Source organism: Macaca fascicularis, chromosome 3 (genome assembly GCF_037993035.2).
Source record: "Macaca fascicularis isolate 582-1 chromosome 3, T2T-MFA8v1.1".
NCBI classification, from domain to species: domain Eukaryota; kingdom Metazoa; phylum Chordata; class Mammalia; order Primates; family Cercopithecidae; genus Macaca; species Macaca fascicularis.
Window position 1 is genome coordinate 79,258,164 of NC_088377.1, and position 21,653 is coordinate 79,279,816.

Below are 21,653 nucleotides of genomic sequence, written 5' to 3' on the forward strand. Positions count from 1 at the left end.
AAATATTTCTGTTTTATTTTACCAACAATTTTAAAACTAGCCTCATTTACCAAAGATGACTAAAGTCACATGAACTTGAAAAGCATTTGGGCTTATTTACTAAATTTATGAGAACTGATTTACTTATAAGTCAGTTTGGTACCATGTAGACAGTATACAAACTCAGACGTGTACACACGTATACATACAAACATAGTCAGAAATAAAGATTTCATAGCTTTGATTTTAAAATTTTAGCCATGAGTCAGGTAAAATTCACTAGTTCAAAAGGACATTTGGATTCAAACTGTGCCTTTGTAAATGGAACAAGTTAAAGTGTATCTGTCTCACATGCCTAAAGCCCTCACAAAATTTTAGAGAACAAGGTAGCAAATTTACATTTCAAAGCAGACAGAGAATTTAGCTTTTGTAAAGACCAATGAATTTTACATTATCTTTGGCAAAAATCTTGTCCTCAAAAGGGAAGCAGACCAAGGGAGTATATATGGTTAGCAGGGGTTTAAGAAGAAAGAGATTCAATCAACTGAGAAACTTTTATAGAGAGAACGAGGACTCAAAAAATATGCATGTATGTGTATGTGTGTGTGTGTGTATACATATATATCCCAAATATCAGTTGTTCATTAAGTTACCTTTTGACTATAGGGCTCCTAAATCTTTTCAGTCTCTTATCAGATTTTAGCCAGGACGAATCAGCCAATATCCCTGCTTTTGCACTTTTTAATTTTTTCCTCTTTTAAACCAAAGATACATTTCCAAGTGACTCACCAAAACCAACATGCCTTAACCAAGGTTATGATTCAACCAGAGACTTGACAGGTATCTCCAAAGAGGTGCAACACAGTCCTCACAAGACCCAGAGCCACCAGAAAACCTTCAAAAGAAGAAAGGTTTTGCTAGCTGCAAATGGGGTACAAGCCCCATCTGTCCTGTCTAGCCACGTTCCCTAAGATCTCAGCTTCTCAGCTGACCGTCTATATACAAGGTCCAGACTGAGGATTTAAAGAGACAGTGGGAAAGACAGGAAGAAAAAAAAAAAAAAAGCTGCCTGTGGGGGTAGTGCCCAAAGGCAGGAAAATGTGGGAAAGTAAACCTATGGGATGAATAAAGACTGCACCTAGATTCCCTGGCACTGCTGTCTCTGAGCCCATGAGCAAGTCTTATAATGGAGCCTATCTTTAGGTGGGAATGGCAGGCAGGAAAACCTTTGTCTTTCTAAATTGCTGTTCTGTCATCAGGGGAAGGGGCAAGCCAGGGGAAGGGGCAGTGTCTCCCTGGATGTTAACCTTCTTCAGCTCCCAATCCCCAGTACTTAGAGGAGGAATATTTTGGTTCGGGATTATAAATGAGTATCCGAGACAAAGAATTCAAATTAATTTCTGATAAATGTTTCTTTCCTGAGCAAAAGATATCCACCGAGGAAATAAATGTTGTGGTATGTCCCAAGAACGTTAACTATGTATCAAACCTGTTCTCAGCTGGAATGCTGCTTAGCTAATACAACGCATGTTAACATTTCCAAGACATGGTAAGATTTACATGTCCAAGGGACTGAGAAAGGTCTGCAGGCAGGTTAGGCATTTAAAGAGTTTTTCTGGGGAGTTTAAGGAGCGCTTTCTAAAAAAAATTCTCAAATCTCTTAATTTGGGGGTGAGATAACTCACCTTCATGCACCTTTTGGTATAAAACTAATAGGAATTGGTCACAAATATTTTAAAGTCCAAATTATAAACAGTAGAAAACAGCTGCAGTTTTAAAAGCATGCTATGTAAAGTGATGTCACCAGTGCCAAACTGCCAGTACCTTGACCTACCTGCCCCAAGGTGGAAAAGGTAGTTTTCCTTTTTAATCACTGATGCCTGGATCACTTGCCTGCAAGGCAAAGATAGAGCCTCCATTCCAGAAAGTGCGCAGTGGAAAGAGCAGCCCAGGTGAAAATCATAGGGCGGTCCGGATTCAGGCGGTCTTACCCTTTGCACTGCGGGATCCTCTGGAGCTGGGGACCCAATGTGTTGCTGGTACCAACAGCTGGGTCTGAGAGAAAACACTGAGTCTGAGAGATAACGCTGAGTCTGAGAGAAAACGCTGGGTGCTGGTGTGAGCATCACTCTGAATCCTGCCGACTTAGACCAGATATGTTGGCCTAAAAAATGAAACTGAGGCAAGATTAATGTAGAGAGTTTATTGGGCAAAAGGTGAGCCTGACTGCCTAGGACACACTTCCAGGTTGCCTTGGAGAGGATCAGCCATAGTTATAAGAAGGTTTTTAAAGGGAAAGGGGGACAAGGAGTGGGCTGATACAAAGTTATTCCACAGGAATTGTCACTGGTTTACAGAGATGACATTGGTTAGTGATTGGCCATCACTTGCTGAGCTATAGGGTGGGAGTTATGGTTTCCAGTATGTGGCATTTTATGGCTCCTTGGTGCCAGTTAGACTGGAGCCCACAAAGCAGGTGGCCTCAAGAAGTCACCATTTGATTCAAGGGTCGAGTGAGACATGACTGCTGTGCATTTCACTGCTTCTCTGGTTCTGATCATTAAAGGGACTTGTATTCCTCAGATACAAAGCCTATTTTCTTTCTCACTGTCCTGAACTTGCTAGAAATATTTTTCGTTTCTCTATACCTTACCTTTCATTTATGATAAATAGAAATAAATATTATCATTTTTCTTTTCTGGATCATAGGGAGTGAGATATTTGGTGAAATTTTTCTCTGCACACCCAATAAATTAGCTGTGCAGTGATTAAAACTTTGAAGTCCTCGGGCTGGGAGCAGTGGCTCACGCCTGTAACCCTAGCACTTTGGGAGGCCGACTTGGGCGGATTGCCTGAGCTCAGGGGTTTGAGACCAGCCTGGGCAACAAGGTAAAACCCTGTCTCTACTAAAATGCAAAAAAATTATCCTGGCGTGGCGGCATGCGCCTGTAGTCCCAGCTACTCGGAGGCTGAGGCAGGAGAATTGCTTGAACCCAGGGGGAGACGGAGGTTGCAGTGAGGCAAGATAACACCACTGCACTCCAGCCTGGGCAACAGATCGAGACTCTGCTCAAAAACAAAACAAAACAAAACAAAAACTTTGAAGTCTTCAAAACCTAATTAATTTGCTTGCTGACCTAACTCCATCACTTCAGGCCCACTACTGTTTGAAAATTGTATATTTTCTCTGGGCGAGGTGGCTCACACCTGTAATCCCAGCATTTTGGAAGGTCAAGGCAGGCACATCACCCAAGGTCAGGAGTTCGAGACCAGCCTTGCCAATATGGTGAAACCCTGTCTCTCCTAAAAATACAAAAATTATCTGGGTGTGGTAATGCACGCTTGTAATCCCAGCTACTTGGGAAGCCGAGGCAGGAGAATCACTCAAACCCGGGAGGTGGAGGTTGCAGTGAGCTGAGATCATGCCAATGCACTCCAGCCTGCACACAGCAAGACACTGTCTTAAAAAAAAGAACGAAGGAAGGAAGGAAGGAGGGAGGGAGGGAGGGAGGGAAGGAAGGAAGGAAAGAAAACTCGTTCCTATGAGTGTGGATTTCAAAATTGTGATTTCCAAATCAGGGAGCACTTGGTTCAGGTCTGTTCATAAACTGGCAGAAGTGGCAAAGATTACACCTATTAAGTGAAGGGTTTGCTGCCTTGTGGCCACACTGGCATTTTTGCCTTAATGATCGCTAAGGACTATGTTTTCTGTCTGAACTTTCATCTGGAGATGACATGGCCTGGTGCTTGTGTTCCAGGCTGAGCAGCTTGTGCTGTCGGGTGCAGACAGCGATGAGGACACCTACAGGGCTGCCCCAGGAAGGGGTTTGAACGTGAGTACTAATGCCCCAGCAGGTGCTTCTGCTAATTGCTTGGAACTTCTTCTTGCTTTGCACAACCTTCCAGATAGTGAAATCACATACTGGTTTAGTTTGGTGGTTGGTTTTTTGTAGTCTAGATAGAGTCGAAAGCTGCCTATTGATATTTTTTTAGTTGCCCATGCTACTTTTGGAATACGTGGAATATTTTAGTTTCTGCTTTTCTATTTGCCAGTCAGCGTGATCAGGAGAAGCCTTTATTAGGGTAATTGAATTCATGCTTCCCGAAACTACCGTCATGCATCATAAGGAGTAGCCTGGTGGTTTTGGAGCTACTCAGTCCTGTTTTCCAGCCCTGTAGCTCTCAGCTGCTAAACTGTGAGCCTACGCGCTGTTCATGGAGCCTTTGAAAGGATTTGAAACTACCTGTGCCCTTACATTGCGCAGTTGGCATCTATAAAGTTTCTTCATAGTTTTAAATACTCAAGAGAATGTAATTCATACATCTTATAAATATTGACATTTTAAATGTATCTAATAAAAGTTGGATGTTTACTATCACCTATTAAAAATTACATGGGACGACTCTTCCGTATTAGTAAGAAAGTTTATATTATCACTTTTTCTTGATTTCACATTTCCAGGTCAGTCCCCACGTAAAATTTTATTCTATTCAATTCATATTTTATGCTTCAAAGTCTTTAATAAGGACTTTAAGTAAAACATGTTATAAAATTAAAATATCTCTCTAAGTTATGTTTTTTATTTGATGTGATCATAAAACTGTCAGTAGAAAAATATTTTTCTAGGATGAGTTCTCATAATAAAAATTACAAAATAAATCAAAACAGTATAAATATATTGCAACTGTTGACATATAATTGTTAAACATGGAAAGTAAATTTTTCTTGAAAAGACATTTATTAATAAGATGAAAGACAATTTAAAAATGTTATGTATCTATCGTGTTTGAACATGATTTACTGATAAAACAAGAAAAGCTTCAACATTAATTCTGTGTCTCTTCATTTTTATGGAAGTAAGCCCCCAGGAAACACTTTACATAGATAGTATGTAAGGGTGAAAAGTTCTGTTATAGCAGTGCCTTTCAATTCCTGAAGTCCTCAGAATCTAATATGCCAAAAATCACATAGAGACCTGTCCTAAAAAAGTATCTTGAATGATCCTTTTATGATCCTTGAATGATACCTAATTAGATTATCTTTCAAATTTGTCAATAGCTAAAATTTGAAAGCCATCTGACTTGCAAAGTGATCTGTTATTCATGCACGCTGGATATTGACTTCTGGCAGGTATAAGAAAAAAATGCCTTGTTAAGACTCATCAAATGACAATTATACTTAATGCGCTTTTGCTCATAGGCACTCTTGGAGGAAAGAGGGTGTGGCAATGGCTCTTTAAAATTTCCTTAAATTTGATTTCATTTTTAATTGATTCATAATCATTGTACATATTTAAGGGGTACAATATGATGGTTTTGATACATGTTTACATTGTGTAGTCACCATCAGGATAAGTAGGAAATCCGTTACCTCAAACATCAATTATTTTCTTGTGGTAAGAACATTCAGAACCCTTTCTTCTCACTGTTTTGAAATGTGTAATACGTTATTATTAACTGTAGTCACACAACTGTATGATAGAAAGCCAGAGAGTATCCCTCTTGTCTAACTGTAACATTGTACCTGTTGACCAACCTCTCCCCATCCTTCTTCTCTGCTCTCCAGCTTCTCCCGACTTCTGTGAGATCAACTTTTTAGATTCCACATATGGTAGCATGGACTATTTTTCTTTCTATGTCTGGATAATTTCACTTAACATAATGTCCTCCAGTTTCATCCACGTTGACACAAATGACAGGATTGTCCTTTTTAAGACTAAATAATACTTTGTTATATATATGTGTATATATACATATCACAGTGTCAGGTTTTGTTTCAGAGCTGAGTTAATCATCAAGTTTTCTTAGAAAAATAAGCAAGGATAGGGAAAACTCTGAAAAGCATGAGGGATGGGTAAGCCTTACCAGTTTTAAAAATAGCTTTTAACACCTTTAAAATTACAGTAATTATTACAATTACACTAGCTCAGTGAAGCAGAATAGAACATGTAGAGCCAATCATATAACGAAGCATGGTATACAACAGGGTCAACACAGCAAATCTGGAGGGGGAAGTAAACTGGTAAGTAGAACTGTGATCATCGAGTAGCCATAACGAAAAAGAAAATTGTACGTGTTTTCATTGTATACAGTAGGAAAAAAATCAAATGAATCAGAAATCTAAGTGTGCAAATGGAAACCATATAAATACTAGCAGAAGATATAGTGAATTCATCTATAAAATGAGAGTAGGTAATGCTTTTCCAATTATGACTAAAAATCCAGATGTGATAATGGAAAACATTGATAAATTTGTTTTCTTAAATCCATTTTTAATTGTGGGTATAGAGTAGGTATATATATTTATGGGGTACATGAGATAACTTTGATGCACCATGCCATGTGAAATAATCACATCATGGAGAATGGAGTATCCATCCCCTCAAGCATTTATATTTTGTGTTACAAACAATTCATTTATACTCTTAGTTATTTAAAAATGTACAAGTAAGTAATTATTGACTATAGACACCCTACCCTGTTGTGCTATTAAATAGTAGGCCTTATTCATTCTTTATATACTTTTTTGTACCCATTAACCATCCCTACCTCCCCAGTGAGTTCCCCACTACCTGTCCCATCCTTCTACTCTCTGTCCATGAGTTCAGTCATTTTGACTTTCAGATCTCAGAAATAAGTGAGACCATGTGGTATTTGTCTTTCTGTGTCTGCCTTATTTCACTTAACAGGATGATCTCTAGCTCCACTCCTGTCGTTGCAAATGACAAGATCTCATTCTTTTTCATAGTTGACTAGCACTCCATTGTGTATATTGTAAACCGAAAAGTAACTGAAACAAGTCTCAATCAATTTAGAAAGTTTATTTTGCTAAGGTTAAGGATGCACTCATGACACAGCCTCAGGAGGTCCTGACGACATGTGCCTGAGGGGGATGAGGTATAGCTTGCTTTTATACATTTTGGGGAGGCATAATGCATCAGTCAGTACATGTAGGATTCACACTGGTTCTATCTGGAAGGGCAGAACTCCTCGAACCAGGGTGTTGGGGGACTTCCAGGTCATAGGTAGATTTAAATATATTCTGATTGGCAGTTCATTGAAAGTGTTATTATCAGTAGAAAGGAATGTCTGGATTAAAATAAGGGGTTGTGGAGACCAAGGTTTTATGCAGATGAAGCCTCCAGGTAGCAGGCTTCAGAGAGCATACATTGTAAATATTTCCTGTCAGACTTGAGGTCTGAGTTGATGTTAATGCTGGAGGGTGTAATGAGGCATGTCCAATCCCCTCTTCCGTCATGGCCTGAACTAGACTTTTAAGTTAACTCTGGAATCCCCTTGACTGAGAAGAGGGGTCCATTCAGATGGTTAGGGAGCCTTAGAATTTCATTTTTGGTTTACACTATGTACCACATTTTCTTTATCCATTCATCTGCTGATGGACACTTAGATCTTAGCTATTGTGAACAGTTCTGCAACAAACATGGGAGTGCAGATATCTCTTCAATATACTGATTTCCTTTCTTTTGGGTATGTACCCAGTAGTGGGATTGCTAGATCATATGCTAGCTCTATTGTAGGTTTTTGAGGAACCACCAAACTGTTCTCGATAATAGTTATGCCAATTTACATTCTCCCCAACAGTGTATGAGAGTTCCCTTTTCTCCACATCCTCACCAGCATTTGCTTTTGCCTGTCTTTTGGATATAAGCCATTTTAACTGAGGTGAAAGGATATCTCATTATAATTTTGATTTGCGTTTATCTGATGATCAGTGATGTTGACCATCTTTTCATATGCCTGTTTGCCATTTGTATGTCTTCTTTTGAGAAATGTCTATTTAAATCTTTTGCCCATTTTTTTTTTTTGAGACAGAGTCTTCCTCTGTCACCAGGCTGGAGTGCAGTGGCGCGATCTCGGCTCGCTGCAACTTCCACCTCCTGGGTTCAAGCGATTCTCCTGCCTCAGCCTCTGAAGTAGCTGGGACTACAGGCACGTACCAGCACGCCCAGAGTGCTGGGATTATAGGCGTGAGCCACTGCGTCCAGACTTTTGCCCATTTTTTGATAGGATTATTAGACTTTTTCCTGTGGAGTTGTTTGAGCTCCTTATACATTCTGGTTATTAATCCCTTGTCAGATGAGTAGTTTGCAAGTGTTTTCTCCTATTATGTGGGTTGTCTCTTCATTTTGTGGGTTGTTTCCTTTGCTGTGTAGAAGCTTTTAAACTTGATGTGATCCCAGTTGTTCATATTTGCTTTGGTTCCCTGTACTTGTGGGGTACTGCTCAAGAAATTTTTGCCCAGACCAATATCCTGGAGATTTTCCCCAAATTTTTTTGTAGTAGTTTCATAGTTTCAGGTCTTAGATTTAAGTCTTGAATCAATTTTGATTTGATTTTTGTATATGGCAAGAGGTAGGAGTCTAGTTTTATTCTTCTGCATATGAATATCCAGTTTTCCTAGCACCGTTTATTAAAGAGAACAGCGTATGTTCTTGGCACCTTTGTTGAGAATGACTTCACTATAAGTATGTGGATTTGTTTCTGGGTTCTCTATTCTGTTGGTCTGTGTGTCTGTTTTTATGCCAGTACCATGCTGTTTTGGTTATAATAATTCTGTAGTATAATTTGAAGTCAGATAATGTGATTCCTCCAGTTTTGTTATTTTTGCTTAGGATAGCTTTGACTATTCTGGCCCTTTTATGGTTCCATATAAATTTTAGGATTTTTTTCTATTTCTGTGAAAAATGTCATTGGTATTTTGATAGAGATTGCGTTGAGTTTGTAGATTGCTTAGTGTAGTATGGAAATTTTAGCAATACATAAACCTGGAATATTTTTCAATTTTTTGGTATCCTCTTTAATTTCTTTCATCAGTATTTTATAGTTTAAATTATAGAGCTCTTTCACTTTAGTTAATTCCTAAGTATTTAATATTTTTTATGACTACCATAAATGGGATTATTTTTTAATTTCTTTTTCAAATTGTTTACTGTTGGCATATAGAAATGCTACTGATTTTTGCATGTTGATTTTGTGTCCTGCAACATTACTGAATTTATTAGTTTTAATAGATTTTTTGTGACTCTTTAGGTTTTTCCAAGTATAAGATCCTATCATCTGCAAACAAGGATAATTTGACTTCTTCCTTTACAATTTGAATGCCCTTTTTATCTTTCTGTTGTCTGATTGCCTGGCTTCCAGTACTATGTTGAATTACAATGGTGAAAGTGGGCATCCTTGTCATGTTCCAGATCTTAGGGGGAAGGCTTTCAGTTTTTCTCCATTCAGTGTGATACTAGCTGTGGGTCTATTGTATATGGCTTTTATTATGTTAAGGTATGTTCCTTCTATCCCCAATTTTTTGAGAATTTTTATCACGATGGGATGTTGAATGTTATCAAATGCTTTTCGATATCATTTGAAGTGATCGTCTGGTGTCCTTCATTCTGTTGATGTAATGTATCACACTGATTGATTTGCATATGTTGAACTCTCCTTGCATCCCCAGGGATAAATGTCTCTTGGCTACAATGAATGATCTTTCTAATGTTTTGTTGAATTCAGTTTGCTAGTATTTTGTTGAGGATTTTTACATTTTTATTCATCAGAGATATTAGCCTGTAGTTTTCTTTTGTTGATGTGTCATTGTCTGGTTTTGGTATCAGGGTAATACTGACCTCATAGAATGAGTTTGGAAGTATTCCCTCCTCCCCTGTTTTTTGGAATAGTTTGAGTAGGATTGGTATTAGTTCTTGTTTAAATGTTTGGTAGAATTTAGCAGTGAAGACATCAGGCCTTGGGCTTTTCTTTACTAGGAGACTTTTTATTATGGCTTCAATATTGTTACTTGTTATTAAGTTGTTTTAGTTTTAGATTTCTCCCTGGTTCAATCTTGGTACACTGTATATGTCTAAGAATTTGTCCATTTCTTCTAGATTTTTCAATTATTGGCATATTGTTGCTCATAGTAGCCACCAATGATCCTTTAAATTTCTGCAGTATTAGTTGTAATGTCTCCCTTTTCATTTCTGATTTTATTTGTATCTTCTCTTTTTTCTTCATCTGGCTAAAGGCTTGTCAATTTTGTTTAACTTTTAAAAAATCAACGTTTTGTTTCACTGATCTTTTATATTGTCTTCATTTTTATTTCATTTATTTCTGCTCTGATATTTATTATTTCTTTTTCCTCCTAAGTTTGGGTTTGGTTTGCTCTTGCTTTGCTAGTTCTTTAAGATGTGTAGTTAGATTGTTTGTTTGAAATTTTTCCTCTTTTTTTTTTTTTTTTTTTTGACATAGGCACATATTACTATAAACTTCCCTTTTAGTACTCCTTTTGCTGTATCCCATAGGTATGTTGTGTTTTCATTATTTGTTTCAGGAAGATTTTTAATTTCCTTCTTAATTTCTTCCTTGACCCAATGGTAATTTGGGAGCATGTTATTTAATTCCCATTATTTTTATAGTTTCCAAAATTCCTCTTATGACTGTAGTTTTATTCCATTGTGGTCAGAGAAGATACTTGATATTATTTCAGTTTTTAAAACTGTTTTAAGTCTTGTTTTGTGACCTAACATATGGTCTGTCCTTAATTATCCATGTACTTAGGAAAAGAATGTGTATTCTGAAGCCATTAGATGAAATATTCTGTGCATATTTATTAGATCCATTTGATCTATACTGTAGATTAAGTCTGATGTTTCTTTGTTGCTTTTCATATGCAAGACCTGTCCAGTGCTGAAATTGGGTGTTGAAATCTCTGGATATTATTTTATTGGGTCCTATCTCTCTCTTTAGCTCTAATATTTGCTTTATACATCTGGATGCTTCAGTGTTTGGTGCATGCATATTTAAAATTGTTATATGCTTTTGCTGAATTAACCCCTTTATCATTATATAATGACCTTCTTTGTCTTTTCTTACAGTTTTTGTCTTGAAATCTATTTTGTGTAAGTATAGCTACTCCTGCTCTGTTTTTGGTTTCCATTGGCATGGAATATCTTTTTCCATCCCTTTATTTTCAGTTGAGATGTATTTTTATAAGTGAAGTGTGTTTCTTGTAGGCAACAGATCAGTGGGTCTTGTTTTTTCATTCATTCAGGCAGTCTATGTTTTTTTGAGAGTTTAGTATATTTACATTCAATGTTATTGATAAGTAAGGACTCAATCCTATTATTTTGTTACCAGTTTTCTCCTTCTTCCCCCTCCTCCCTCCCTTGCTTTCTTCCTTCCTGTCTTCCTTTAGTGAAGGTGTTTTTCTCTAGTGGTATGATTCAGTTTCTTCCATTTTATTTTTGTGTAACCATTGTATGTTATTTGGTTGGAAGTTACCATGAGGCTTGCAAATACTATTTTAGAGCTGAACGCTGCATAAACAAATAAATAAGCAAAAAGAAAATGAATAAAAATTATGCTTTAACTTCATCTCCCCACTTTTTAACTTTTTGTTGTTTCTATTTATATCTTATTGTACTGTCTATGTCTTTAAAAGTTGCTGTAGTTATCATTTTTATTGATTCATTGTTTAGTCTTTCTACTTAGGATAAGAGTAGTTTATACACCACAGTTACAGTGTTATCATATTCTGTGTTCTTACTATTACCCGTGAGTTTTGTACCTTCAAGTAATTACTTATTAGTGTCGTTTTTTTCTGATTAAAGTATTCCCTTTAGCATTTCTTGTAGGTCAGATTTAAGAAATTCCCCAGCTTTTGTTTGAGGGAAGTCTTTATTTCTCCTTTATATCTGAAGGATATTTCTGCTGAATATACTATTCTCAGGTAAAAGTATGTTTTTCAATCAGCACTTTAAATATGTTATGTCACTCTCTCCTGGCCTGTAAGGTTTTCCATTGGAATGTCTGCTGCCAGACATGTTGGAGCTTCATTGTATACTATTTGTTCCTTTTCTCTTCCTGCTTTTAGGATCCTTTCTTTATCCTTGACTTTCGGGAGTTTCATTAGTAAATTTTTACGCCTTGGGGTAGTATTTGGGTTAAATCTACTTGGTGTTCTATAACCTTCTTTGGATATTGATAACTTTCTCTAGGTTTAAGATGTTCTCTTATTATCCCTTTCAATACATTGATAAATTTGACCTCAGAGAAGATATTAATAAATTTGATTTTAGGGAAAACAAACAGAAAACCCTCTTGAATGACAAAAAAGAGAAAATGAAAATAAAGAAAAGAAAAGAAATAAAACTCTTACTCAAAATGAGAAATATAAATGAACTACAGTGAACACTGTATGAGCTTGGCAAAAGCCCAAAAGTTTGTTACTACACCTTTTTCACTAAACTATGGGGCCCTTAAATGCATTACTGAGCAAAATGCAAAGTGCCAGCTTTATGGTGGTGAATTTGGCAATATCTAGCCAAGTTATACATACATTTAGTTTTTGACACAGAAATCCTACTTTTAGAAATCTACCCTGAAGACTCACTGGCAAAAATCTAAAATGATTCTTGTGTAAGGCTGTTTATTGTGGCATTATTTGTAATAACAGGAGATGAAAGCAATGCTTGTGCCCATCACGAAGGGGTTGGTAGATGAAGCTATGGTACATGAAGATGTGGTATATCTACATGATTGAATACTATGAATCTGTGAAAGAAGGAAGAAATTTGTTATTGATATGAGGTGTTTTCTGGGATATATTTTTTCCATTTTTAAAAATCAAGGGTGAGTTTTCCTATGAATCAAAGTAATAAGGCTTCAATATGATAGATTAATATTAACTCATAAATAAGAATATACTGGGTTTCAAGCCCTAGGACAGTACAGCACTTAAAATAATAATGGCTACCAGTGATGACCATGCCTGCTGCTTCAGTCCTGTCTGTTCTAGGCACTGAGCTTAGTTATGTGGGCTCATTTGATTTTCCTTACATAGACACAGAAAATGTCCAAATGCCAGAGGTGAATGGGTTGATCAGATTTATTGATATCTACTTATTTATGTTGGCTATGATGCTGTCTTCAATTAAGGATGTTAGTGATGCAGTATTTCTTAAGAGCGCTCAGCCGTTGTTTTTACCTATTTCTTCCAAGCCATTGATCCTAGTCTGCATGTTTTGATGCCAGTGCTTGCTTAATCTCACCAGAAGAGAGGATCAAAGGGACGCATGAGTCACATCATCCTTTCGCTGCTTTGAATATCCTCTATTTTAAGGGATTTTGCAGCTCTTCCTTCCCTTAGTTCACTGTCTGGACTGTGAGAGGCCCTCCTTTTGTGTATATCCGGTGATAAAATGTAACATTGATCCATCTCCTTGTGAATTCCTTCCTTCCTTAGCTTAGCACTTAGCTTAGCACTTCTTGCTTTACAAAAAAAAATTGCAATGAGTATTGGCTTTATTGGTGCTCCCCCTGCTGGCTGTTTCTATGTCTTTGTGCAAACAGGGTAACTGCTTCAACTCCATGTAATAGTCAATCTCTAGCCTGGTGGAGGCGGAAGGCAAGCCTACGTCATTGGGGTGTTAAAGCCGAGCTTTCAAATCTGGCCCAGCATGCAGAACCTGCCTTCACTTTCCTCATCTGTTAAACAGTATCCACTTTGTAGGTTCATTGTAGCGATTAGAAATTATATAGCTCATCCGACACTGATAGGAAATGTTCTGAAATGGTGAGTAAACCTGACCGGAGCCCTCCAGAAAGTTTGCAGATACTATTATGTATTATTTTTTCTTGAGAAAATGTAAGTGGTTTGTTATGTTTATAACTTGAAGACTCTATGATAATAGATTTAAAAAAAAATCCTAATGTTGATGGTCAAAGAAATTTGATCTTCTCTGGAAAAGTTAGTGAATATCTTAGAAACTGAAGTTGACTCTGTTCCAAGATATATCTTCACTGTCTTAATCAAAGGGTGCTTGAATCATAGTAAATATTCTCATCTTTCAACTAACTTTAAGTAGTTTTCCTAGAATTTTGCATTTTCCAGAAAACACTCCTTTCTGTATCTGTGAAAGAACGTTTGCCTCAGGCTGTAAACTGGGCTGCACTGGACACCTGCAGGGGACTCTGGCTTAGTGGGCACATGGTCAGTATTGGTTTTCCTCAAACTCAGCCTGTGTAGCTGTGAAAGCATGGAACAGATTACACTGCAGTTAACGTCATCCCACACATCTGGACCCCAAGACGCAGGGAGGTCACATAGCTGGTCGTGGATGCTGATTAATGATAAGGTGTGAGTTAGCTCTCGGGTCTGCTTCCTAAGTCACGCAAACAGCAGTGATAAACTGTCCTCACAAGTGAGACCAGGTACCTGAGTTAATTTGTAATTCAGCACACGAAAATGCAAAGGAAATTATTATATCAGTCTGATAAAGTGCCAGTGTTCTGATGTAGGAGTAAAGTGATGTGGATTCTAATCCTGGTTCTGTTATTCACCAGGATAACAGACCAGTCATAGCAGGCCTTTCTGTGAAGAATGAACTTTTGAAAGTAACTGGCCTTTTATGGGCCCTGCTTCTCGGTTTCTTGGTTTTTTTAAAAATCCAAATTCTATAAATTTGACCAATCTAAAGGTATTACTATGTGCTTCATCAGATATCTCTGCATTTCTTGATATCATAAAGTGAAAGTTCTTCTAGTAAAAAGAGTTTTAAAAATCACTGCCTTAGAAAACAAACAAGCAAACAACAAAATAAACCTGTCTAGAGACATTTTGCCCATTTGCCCTGTTCAGGCAGCGACAGAAATAGTGTGTCATTATAGTGTTTCGAAGATGGAAGGAGCCTACATTTGAAGTGATTTCCATAGCAAAAGCCCTTAAAAAGTTTCCAGAATTCGTGTTGAGTGGCACTGGTTCTGATGGAAGCCTCTGCAGTATTGGGGACAGGCATTTACAGGGAAGCCCACCAGTAAAATAAGATTTTCAGAAAAAGTTACTAAGCTACATTGTAAAGAAAACTTCATAATTTCAGCTGCCCTGAGCCCTGTCCTTACAGAGAGCCCGCATTTCCACCCAGCTGATCCAGGTCTCCAGGGGGATTACAGAGCACTTGCAAACGTGGCTCGAAGCATGTGTGAAGCTGTGCTGCCACAGGGTGGCAGTGTTGTCACACACACAGCAAATCACCACGCAAGCTTTTCTGGGCCTGGAAAAGCTCAAATCTGTTCTGTTTTTGGAGTGTTCACCAATTGAGAACAGGAAAATGTGTTCGGAGGGCTGAGCCGCATGCCTATGAGGTAGAACTAATTTTTGTTATACATCAGTTATGTAGAGATACTTTTAAAATTTAGCTTGTACCTTTAGAAAATGCTTTATAAGGCAGAGGTTGCAGTGAGCCTAGATGGTGCCACTGCACTCCAGCCTGGGTGACAGAGCGAGACTCCATCTCAAAAAAAAAGAAAAACCAAAAAAACAAAAAACTTTATATTCAAAGTAAAATAAATTGCATATGGCGGGTTTTAAGAGTGGAGTAAGGGCCGGGCGCGGTGGCTCATGCCTGTAATCCCAGCACTTTGGGAGGCCGAGGTGGGTGGATCACGAGGTCAAGAGATCAAGACCTTCCTGGCTAACACGGTGAAACCCTGTCTCTACTAAAAATACAAAAAAAAAAAAAAAAAAAAATTAGCCGGGCGTGGTGGCAGGCGCGTGTAGTCCCAGCTACTCAGGAGGCTGAGGCAGGAGAATGGCATCGACCCGGGAGGCGGAGCTTGCAGTGAGCCGAGATCGCGCCACTGCACTCCAGCCTGGGCAACAGAACGAGACTCCGTCTCAAAAAAAAAAAAAAAGAAAGAAAAAAAAGAGTGGAGTAGGAGATTCATGTCCGGTGCCTACAAGTCTAACAGAGTTTCTTGTTGCATGTTCTCCTGAGCCTTTCTCAGTACCTGCATAGTTCTTTTAAAGGCTGTATGATCTTCTGTGTAAAGGGAAAAGCATGGCTTTTGTTTTTGTTTGCTTGAATTTGGATTCTGACTTAATCATATACAGTTCTGTGACCTCTTAGAGTCTTGTCTTCCCGTGTGTACAGTGAACTCATAGTCATCAGCACCTAGCATTCTTACGAGGATTAAATGAGATTAAATGAGTGCCAAGCACAGGAAGGAGCTCACAGCTAGCACTCGATGAAGGTTGGCTCAGCCCTGCTGCTCATTGCTTCTTTTATTCTGGTATAAATAATGTGAAAGTCACCTTTATCCCGAAAGCCTTTTTTCGTTTACAGATTTTCTTTATGAAAGAGACCTGCAAAGGTATTAGTGAATCAAAGGATATGACAACTTTATGGCATTACTGCATTGTTTTCCTCGATGACTGTGTCATCAACAACAAATAACAGTACGTTATTATGGCCACTCAACTCTCCATTTCTGATTCAGAGCCTTGTATATATAAAACGCCTATCAACTATTGGAAAGTAAATAGACCTTAATATGTAATCTAGAAAAATCATTCTAAGGTTCTTTATGTACCTATTTGACCATTAAAAATAGGCCAGGCATGGTGGCTTATGCCTGTAATCCCAGCACTTTGGGAGGCCGAGGTGGGTGGATCACCTGAGGTCAGGAGTTTGAGACCAGCCTGACCAACATGGCAAAACCCCATCTCTACTACAAATACAAAATTCGCTAGGCGTGGTGTCACATGCCTGTAATCCCAGCTGCTCAGGAGACTGAAGCAGGAGAATCACTTGAACTCGGGAGGCAGAGGTTGCCATGAGCCGAGATCATGCCATTGCACTCCAGCCTGGGCAATGAGCTAAATGTCTCAAAACAACAACAACAACAAAAATAGTTTAAAAAATATTCTTATCATATTATCTCTAATGCAAACCTGGAAACTATCAGAGGAAGGTTTTGGTTTTAAAGCTTTGATGATTTTTTTCCCCCAGAGCATTCGGTTCTTACAATGGGAGTAGTATACAAATAGATCCTGAAGAGTTGATAACAGGGCCTAATGCCAGTACCAGTTCTCAGAGGGAAAAAAAGAAATGTAGATTTTTCACCACTTGGCTGAAAATATGATGTTTGTAAGGATACTGAGGTAGAAAATGTCCCTTTCAAATACTGATTTTCCTTATGTTCCCCTAAAACATGACTATTATTTCCACTGTCTATGTTTCCTTTCTGGCCTTCCCCTGCTCTTTGTCAGACAAGTATAAAACTAGAATCTCACTTGCCTGCACATGGATTTAAGTTGCTTCAGAGACCAGAGAAGGTGAGAAGCATCTGTCCCTCGGTATCCTATACTGTCTAGGAGATGACATATCTGCCATCACAGTTTCTTAGGCCAGAACCTTGGGGAGCCCCCTTTGCTCTTTCACTCCACCTCCTTTGCTCTCTTACTCTGAGTTTCGCTCATTGCCCAGGCTGGAGTGCAATGGCACGATCTCTGCCCCCTTTGCACTCCCACTCCACCTCCAGTGCAACCCTCATAGCATCTGCCGCCTTCAGGATACATCCAGAATCTCACCACTTTGCCCACCTGCCCTTGTTACCTGGCCCGGACCTCCTGGCGCTCCACTTCCCAGCACCTGTGGTCTCCAGAGCCTCCTCCCCATCTCCTTGCTTTGCGCCTTCGGTTTCAGGGGGCAGCCAGAGAGCGTGGCCGCTAGGTGCGCCCGGCCACCAGGTGCGCGGCTCCGGGCTGCAGAGAGCCGGCAACGCCGCCTGCGCTGCACTGCTCCAAGCTCCTGGCCAGCTCTTCTTGTGCCTTGATCCAGATTCTTAAAAAAAGGAAGTAGACTATAGACGGGGCGTCCCGCACACTGGCAATTCGCGGGGTCGGCCCTTGGGGCCGCTGTTTCTCAGCTCGCCTTCCTGCCCACACAATCCCTGCACCCCCACCGCACGCTGCGCCTTCCCTGTCCCCGGCCCTGTGCCTTCCCTGTCCCCGCGCCATCCCTGTCTCCCATCCCGTGCCTCGCCTTCCCTGTCCCCCGCCCCATGGACACCCCTGGCTTGAGAGGGCAGGGGGCGCACAGGCCAATGTGCTTGTCCCAGCATCACACTCATCTTCTGTTTTTATCTGATGTTACAGATTTCATTTCATTAGAAATGAGTGTTTCCTCCCCGACTTTTGCCAGCTTTCTTTCCCAGCTCCTCCCTGGGAAAGGGCAAGGGCAGACACTTTCCCAGCCTCCCGCCCTGCTCTGTTCGCAGTGGCACCTGCCCCAGGGTCTGGGCCCCCCAGGGATGCGTCCTCCACCCTGGAAACTGGGATCTTCTTAAATCCCCACTGCTCCCTTATTGTCTCCTCAGCTAGCGCCACCATTGCTTCCTCTACCAGGGTTGTCACATTTTCTTGATTTCTGCATCTTAAATATGACCCACGCGGACCAATAGTCCTTCCGTTTTCTTCCTGTTGAGCGATGATTACAGACTGTGGACGCATGTGAGTGAGGAGGCTGCTGGGCTGCACCTCCTCCCCCACCCTGCCCTTCCGCCATCCCATGGGTTTGGGTCCATTCTTTCAACATAAACTGCACCTTGATGGTCTCTTCTCCTTTTTGAAATTTTGCATAGTACCAATTCATAGATTACAGAGTAAAATAGAATAAACAGAAATAGAAAAACAAATAGAAATAGCAAAATAAATAAATAATAAATAAAATAAACAGTCCCATACCAATCATCCACCATTAACAAATGTTAATGTGTGTTTAGCTACATTTGCTGCATTGTCTTTTTGTTAACAACTAAGAAACACAGCAGATGCAGTGACACTGCCTCCCTAACACAACTGGTTCTTTCTTCCTTCCCCAGGGGCAGCAACCCTTTTAAAAGTTTTATATTTTTAGAAATATAGTGAAAAGGTGTCTGTCCATAAACAATGCAGAGCATATTTTGTATGTTTTAACAGTGTGTGTGATGATTGTCTGTATTTTGTTTATTTCAATTGACAAATAAAAATTATATATCAAGGCATTGTGCAACAGCTAAATCAAGCTAATTACCATCTCCACGACCTCACATACTTATATTCTTGTGGTGACAACATTTGAAGTCTACTGTTTTAGTAATTTTCAAGTATATAATACATTCTTATTAATTATAGTCACCATGTTGTATGATAAATAGACTTCGTGAAGTGATTATTTATTTTCCAAAGTCTGAATTTTGACTTAGAGAATAAGAACAATGAATGTTGAGGGGAAAAAATAAGGAAAGAAAGAAGGAGAAAAGAAAAGGGAGAAGAGAGCAGAGTGCCTTCTCTAAAATCCCTCCCCACATAGACACTCGCCTTCCCAACCACTTGCCCTGGGCACACTCTGAGTCTGTCCCATAGGAGACACAGCAGACCAGGGGGCACTGGGGACACACAGAGGAGCCAGGCCAAGCCACTGCCCTCAGAAGACACCAAGGAACCCCTTGCCAGTGCTACTCAAACTCCAAATGCTCTGGCATTGCCAGGGGCCTTGTTAATTTTTTTGAGGTGGAGTCTTGCTGTGTTGCCCAGGCTGGAGTGCAGTGGCGCGATCTTGGCTTACTGCAACCTCTGCCTCCTGGGTTCAAGCAGTTCTCCTGCCTCAGCTCCCAGGTAGCTGGGATTACAGCCCGCACCACCACGCCCAGCTAATTTTTTTGTATTTTCAGTAGAGACAGGATTTCACCATGTTGGCCAGACTGGTTTTGAACTCCTGACCTTAAGTGATCTGCCCACCTTGACCTCCCAAAGTGCTGGGATTACGGGTGTGAGCCACAGTGTCTGGCCAGCCCAGGCCTTGTTAAAACCCTGATTCAAGGTATGGGGGCAGATGAGGCAATACGAGAACCAAGCTTGAGGCCCTGGTGAGGAGCTAGAGTCAGAGGGCTCGGCTCTCCTTGTGAGAAGGGTGAAGGAAGGTCTGTACAGAGAAGGCAAAGCCTCAGCTAAGCTGCCGATGCTGCTGCGTGGCTCCCTCTCTGAGAGGGGAATCCAGCTTAGGGGCACCTGTGTTTCTATGTTAAGTACAGAATAGTTTAAGGGGGAGAGGGAGGAGAAGGGTTAAGAAATGAAAGTTCCCGTTCTTCAGCAGTTCCATTTAGTGATTTGAAGGTGCACCCTTAACTACAGTTCATTGTGTATGTCTGTGTGTGTGTGTGTGTGTGTGTGTGTGTGTGTGTGTGTGGGAAGGATGGTTTTTTTTTTTTTATTGACTGTACATTGGAAACGTGTGTTTAAAAATAGACTGAACAAATGACTAGCTGTTTCTCAATATTTGACCCTTCATCTGGGGTAAGAAAGATCAGAGAATTCTTTTATTCGCTTGGCTAAGAATATTTGCCGTCCCAGATGATATATTCTGGATCTATAATTATATGGTGAGTGTAAATCCTTCGAATGACAGCCTCTAATAAAGCTGAATAATTCTGGGTGATGCCTCCTGCTGGGTGATTCCTGGGGAACCTGATGTCTCCTTCAGAGGAGACACTCAGGTGAGCTTTCAGAAAGGGACATTTCAGAAGTATTGGCCCTGAGCTTCAAACTGAGATAATTTGATAAACTTGGACAAGAAAAACTGCTGTCTGGACATCATGGGGAGATAAAAAAGGGGGAAAAAAAGAAAAATAAAAGGGTAAGGAATTAATTTGCCTTCTTGACTTGTAAATTGTGTGTGTGTGTCTGTGTGTGCAGAGTATTTTGGTTGAACTCCAAAAATAGTCATTTAGTGATATATCCTAAGTGGATTGTCTTTGATATTTGTTTTCTTTTAGCACAATGAATTTCTGTCCTATATTCTGGATGATTTTCTAGTTTTATACCAAAAAGTATAAGAAAATTATAAATACAGGTGTTTGTGAAGCTTATTTCTTTGAAAATACAATGGTTTACAGAGAAACTATGATTCCCAGTTGCATTTGAATTTCCTTGATCTCTCTGTGTTTTGCTTGGTTGCATGGAGAGTGGCAGAAGTGAATGTTGATATTTTCATTACTGATGATGCAGGCTCCCTTCCATAAGAACTGTCAGAATGGGACCTAGAGTAGATACTTCAGGTCAGTTCTAAGCAATTCACACAGTAGGGCTTACATAGTCCTGAGCAGATAACGTTTCTCTCTTTAGGTTTCATTAAGTTAAAGGTTTACTGGCTTGGATACCACTCTGCTTAACACACACTACTCCATAGGTGTGGAGCTTCTGAGTGTTCCTTCATTTATGGTCAGGGGAGGTGAAATCTGTAGAAATGAAACCAAGGGTATATAGGAACTGTGCAGTCTTTCTCTTTCCTTTCTTTCTGTTCTTTCCTTCCTTTCCTTCTTTTCTTTTCTCTTTTCTTTTCTTTTCTTTTCTTTTCTTTCTTTTTGAAATGGAGTCTCACTCTGTCACCTAGGCTGGAGTGCAGTGGCATGATCTCAGCTCAGTGCAACCTCCACCTCCCAGATTCAAGCAATTCTCCTGCCCCAAGCCGCCTAAGTAGCTGGGATTATAGGCGTGTGCCACCAGGCCCAGCTAAATTTTTTTGTATTTTTAGTAGAGACAGGGTTTCACCATGTTGTTCAGGCTGGTCTCGAACCCCTGACTTCGTGATCTGCCCACCTCAGCCTCCCAAAGTGCTGGGATTACAGGCGTGAGCCACTGCGCCCGGCTGGAACTGTACAGTCTTTCTGTTACCAAGTAGAACTCTTTGTTGTCCTAAATATTGCATATTTTATGACCCAGGCAAAGAGTGGCTTCTGACCCTGTCTTTGCAGCCATCTATTCATAATTGGTTTGGCTGTGTCCAAAATCATCTCTGCCCCTTCTTCCAGAGGTTATCTTCTGACCTCAATAACCATTTGTAGCTGAA

General features: G+C 39.8%; 1 protein-coding gene across 15 annotated transcripts in view; it reads left to right on the top strand.

The window, feature by feature from the left end:
• COBL (cordon-bleu WH2 repeat protein) overlaps window positions 1-21,653 on the top strand; it is a 300,001-nt gene that overhangs the window by 137,008 nt on the left and 141,340 nt on the right. For 7 of the 15 annotated variants that reach the window (XM_005549568.4, XM_005549573.4, XM_005549570.4 and 4 more), the window contains one exon: window positions 3,738-3,812. The exons of the other annotated variants lie outside the window; for them this stretch is intronic. In XM_005549568.4, the coding sequence (XP_005549625.3) occupies window positions 3,738-3,812 (75 nt within the window). The remainder of the gene's footprint in view (window positions 1-3,737; window positions 3,813-21,653) is intronic. 15 annotated transcript variants of the gene reach the window in all.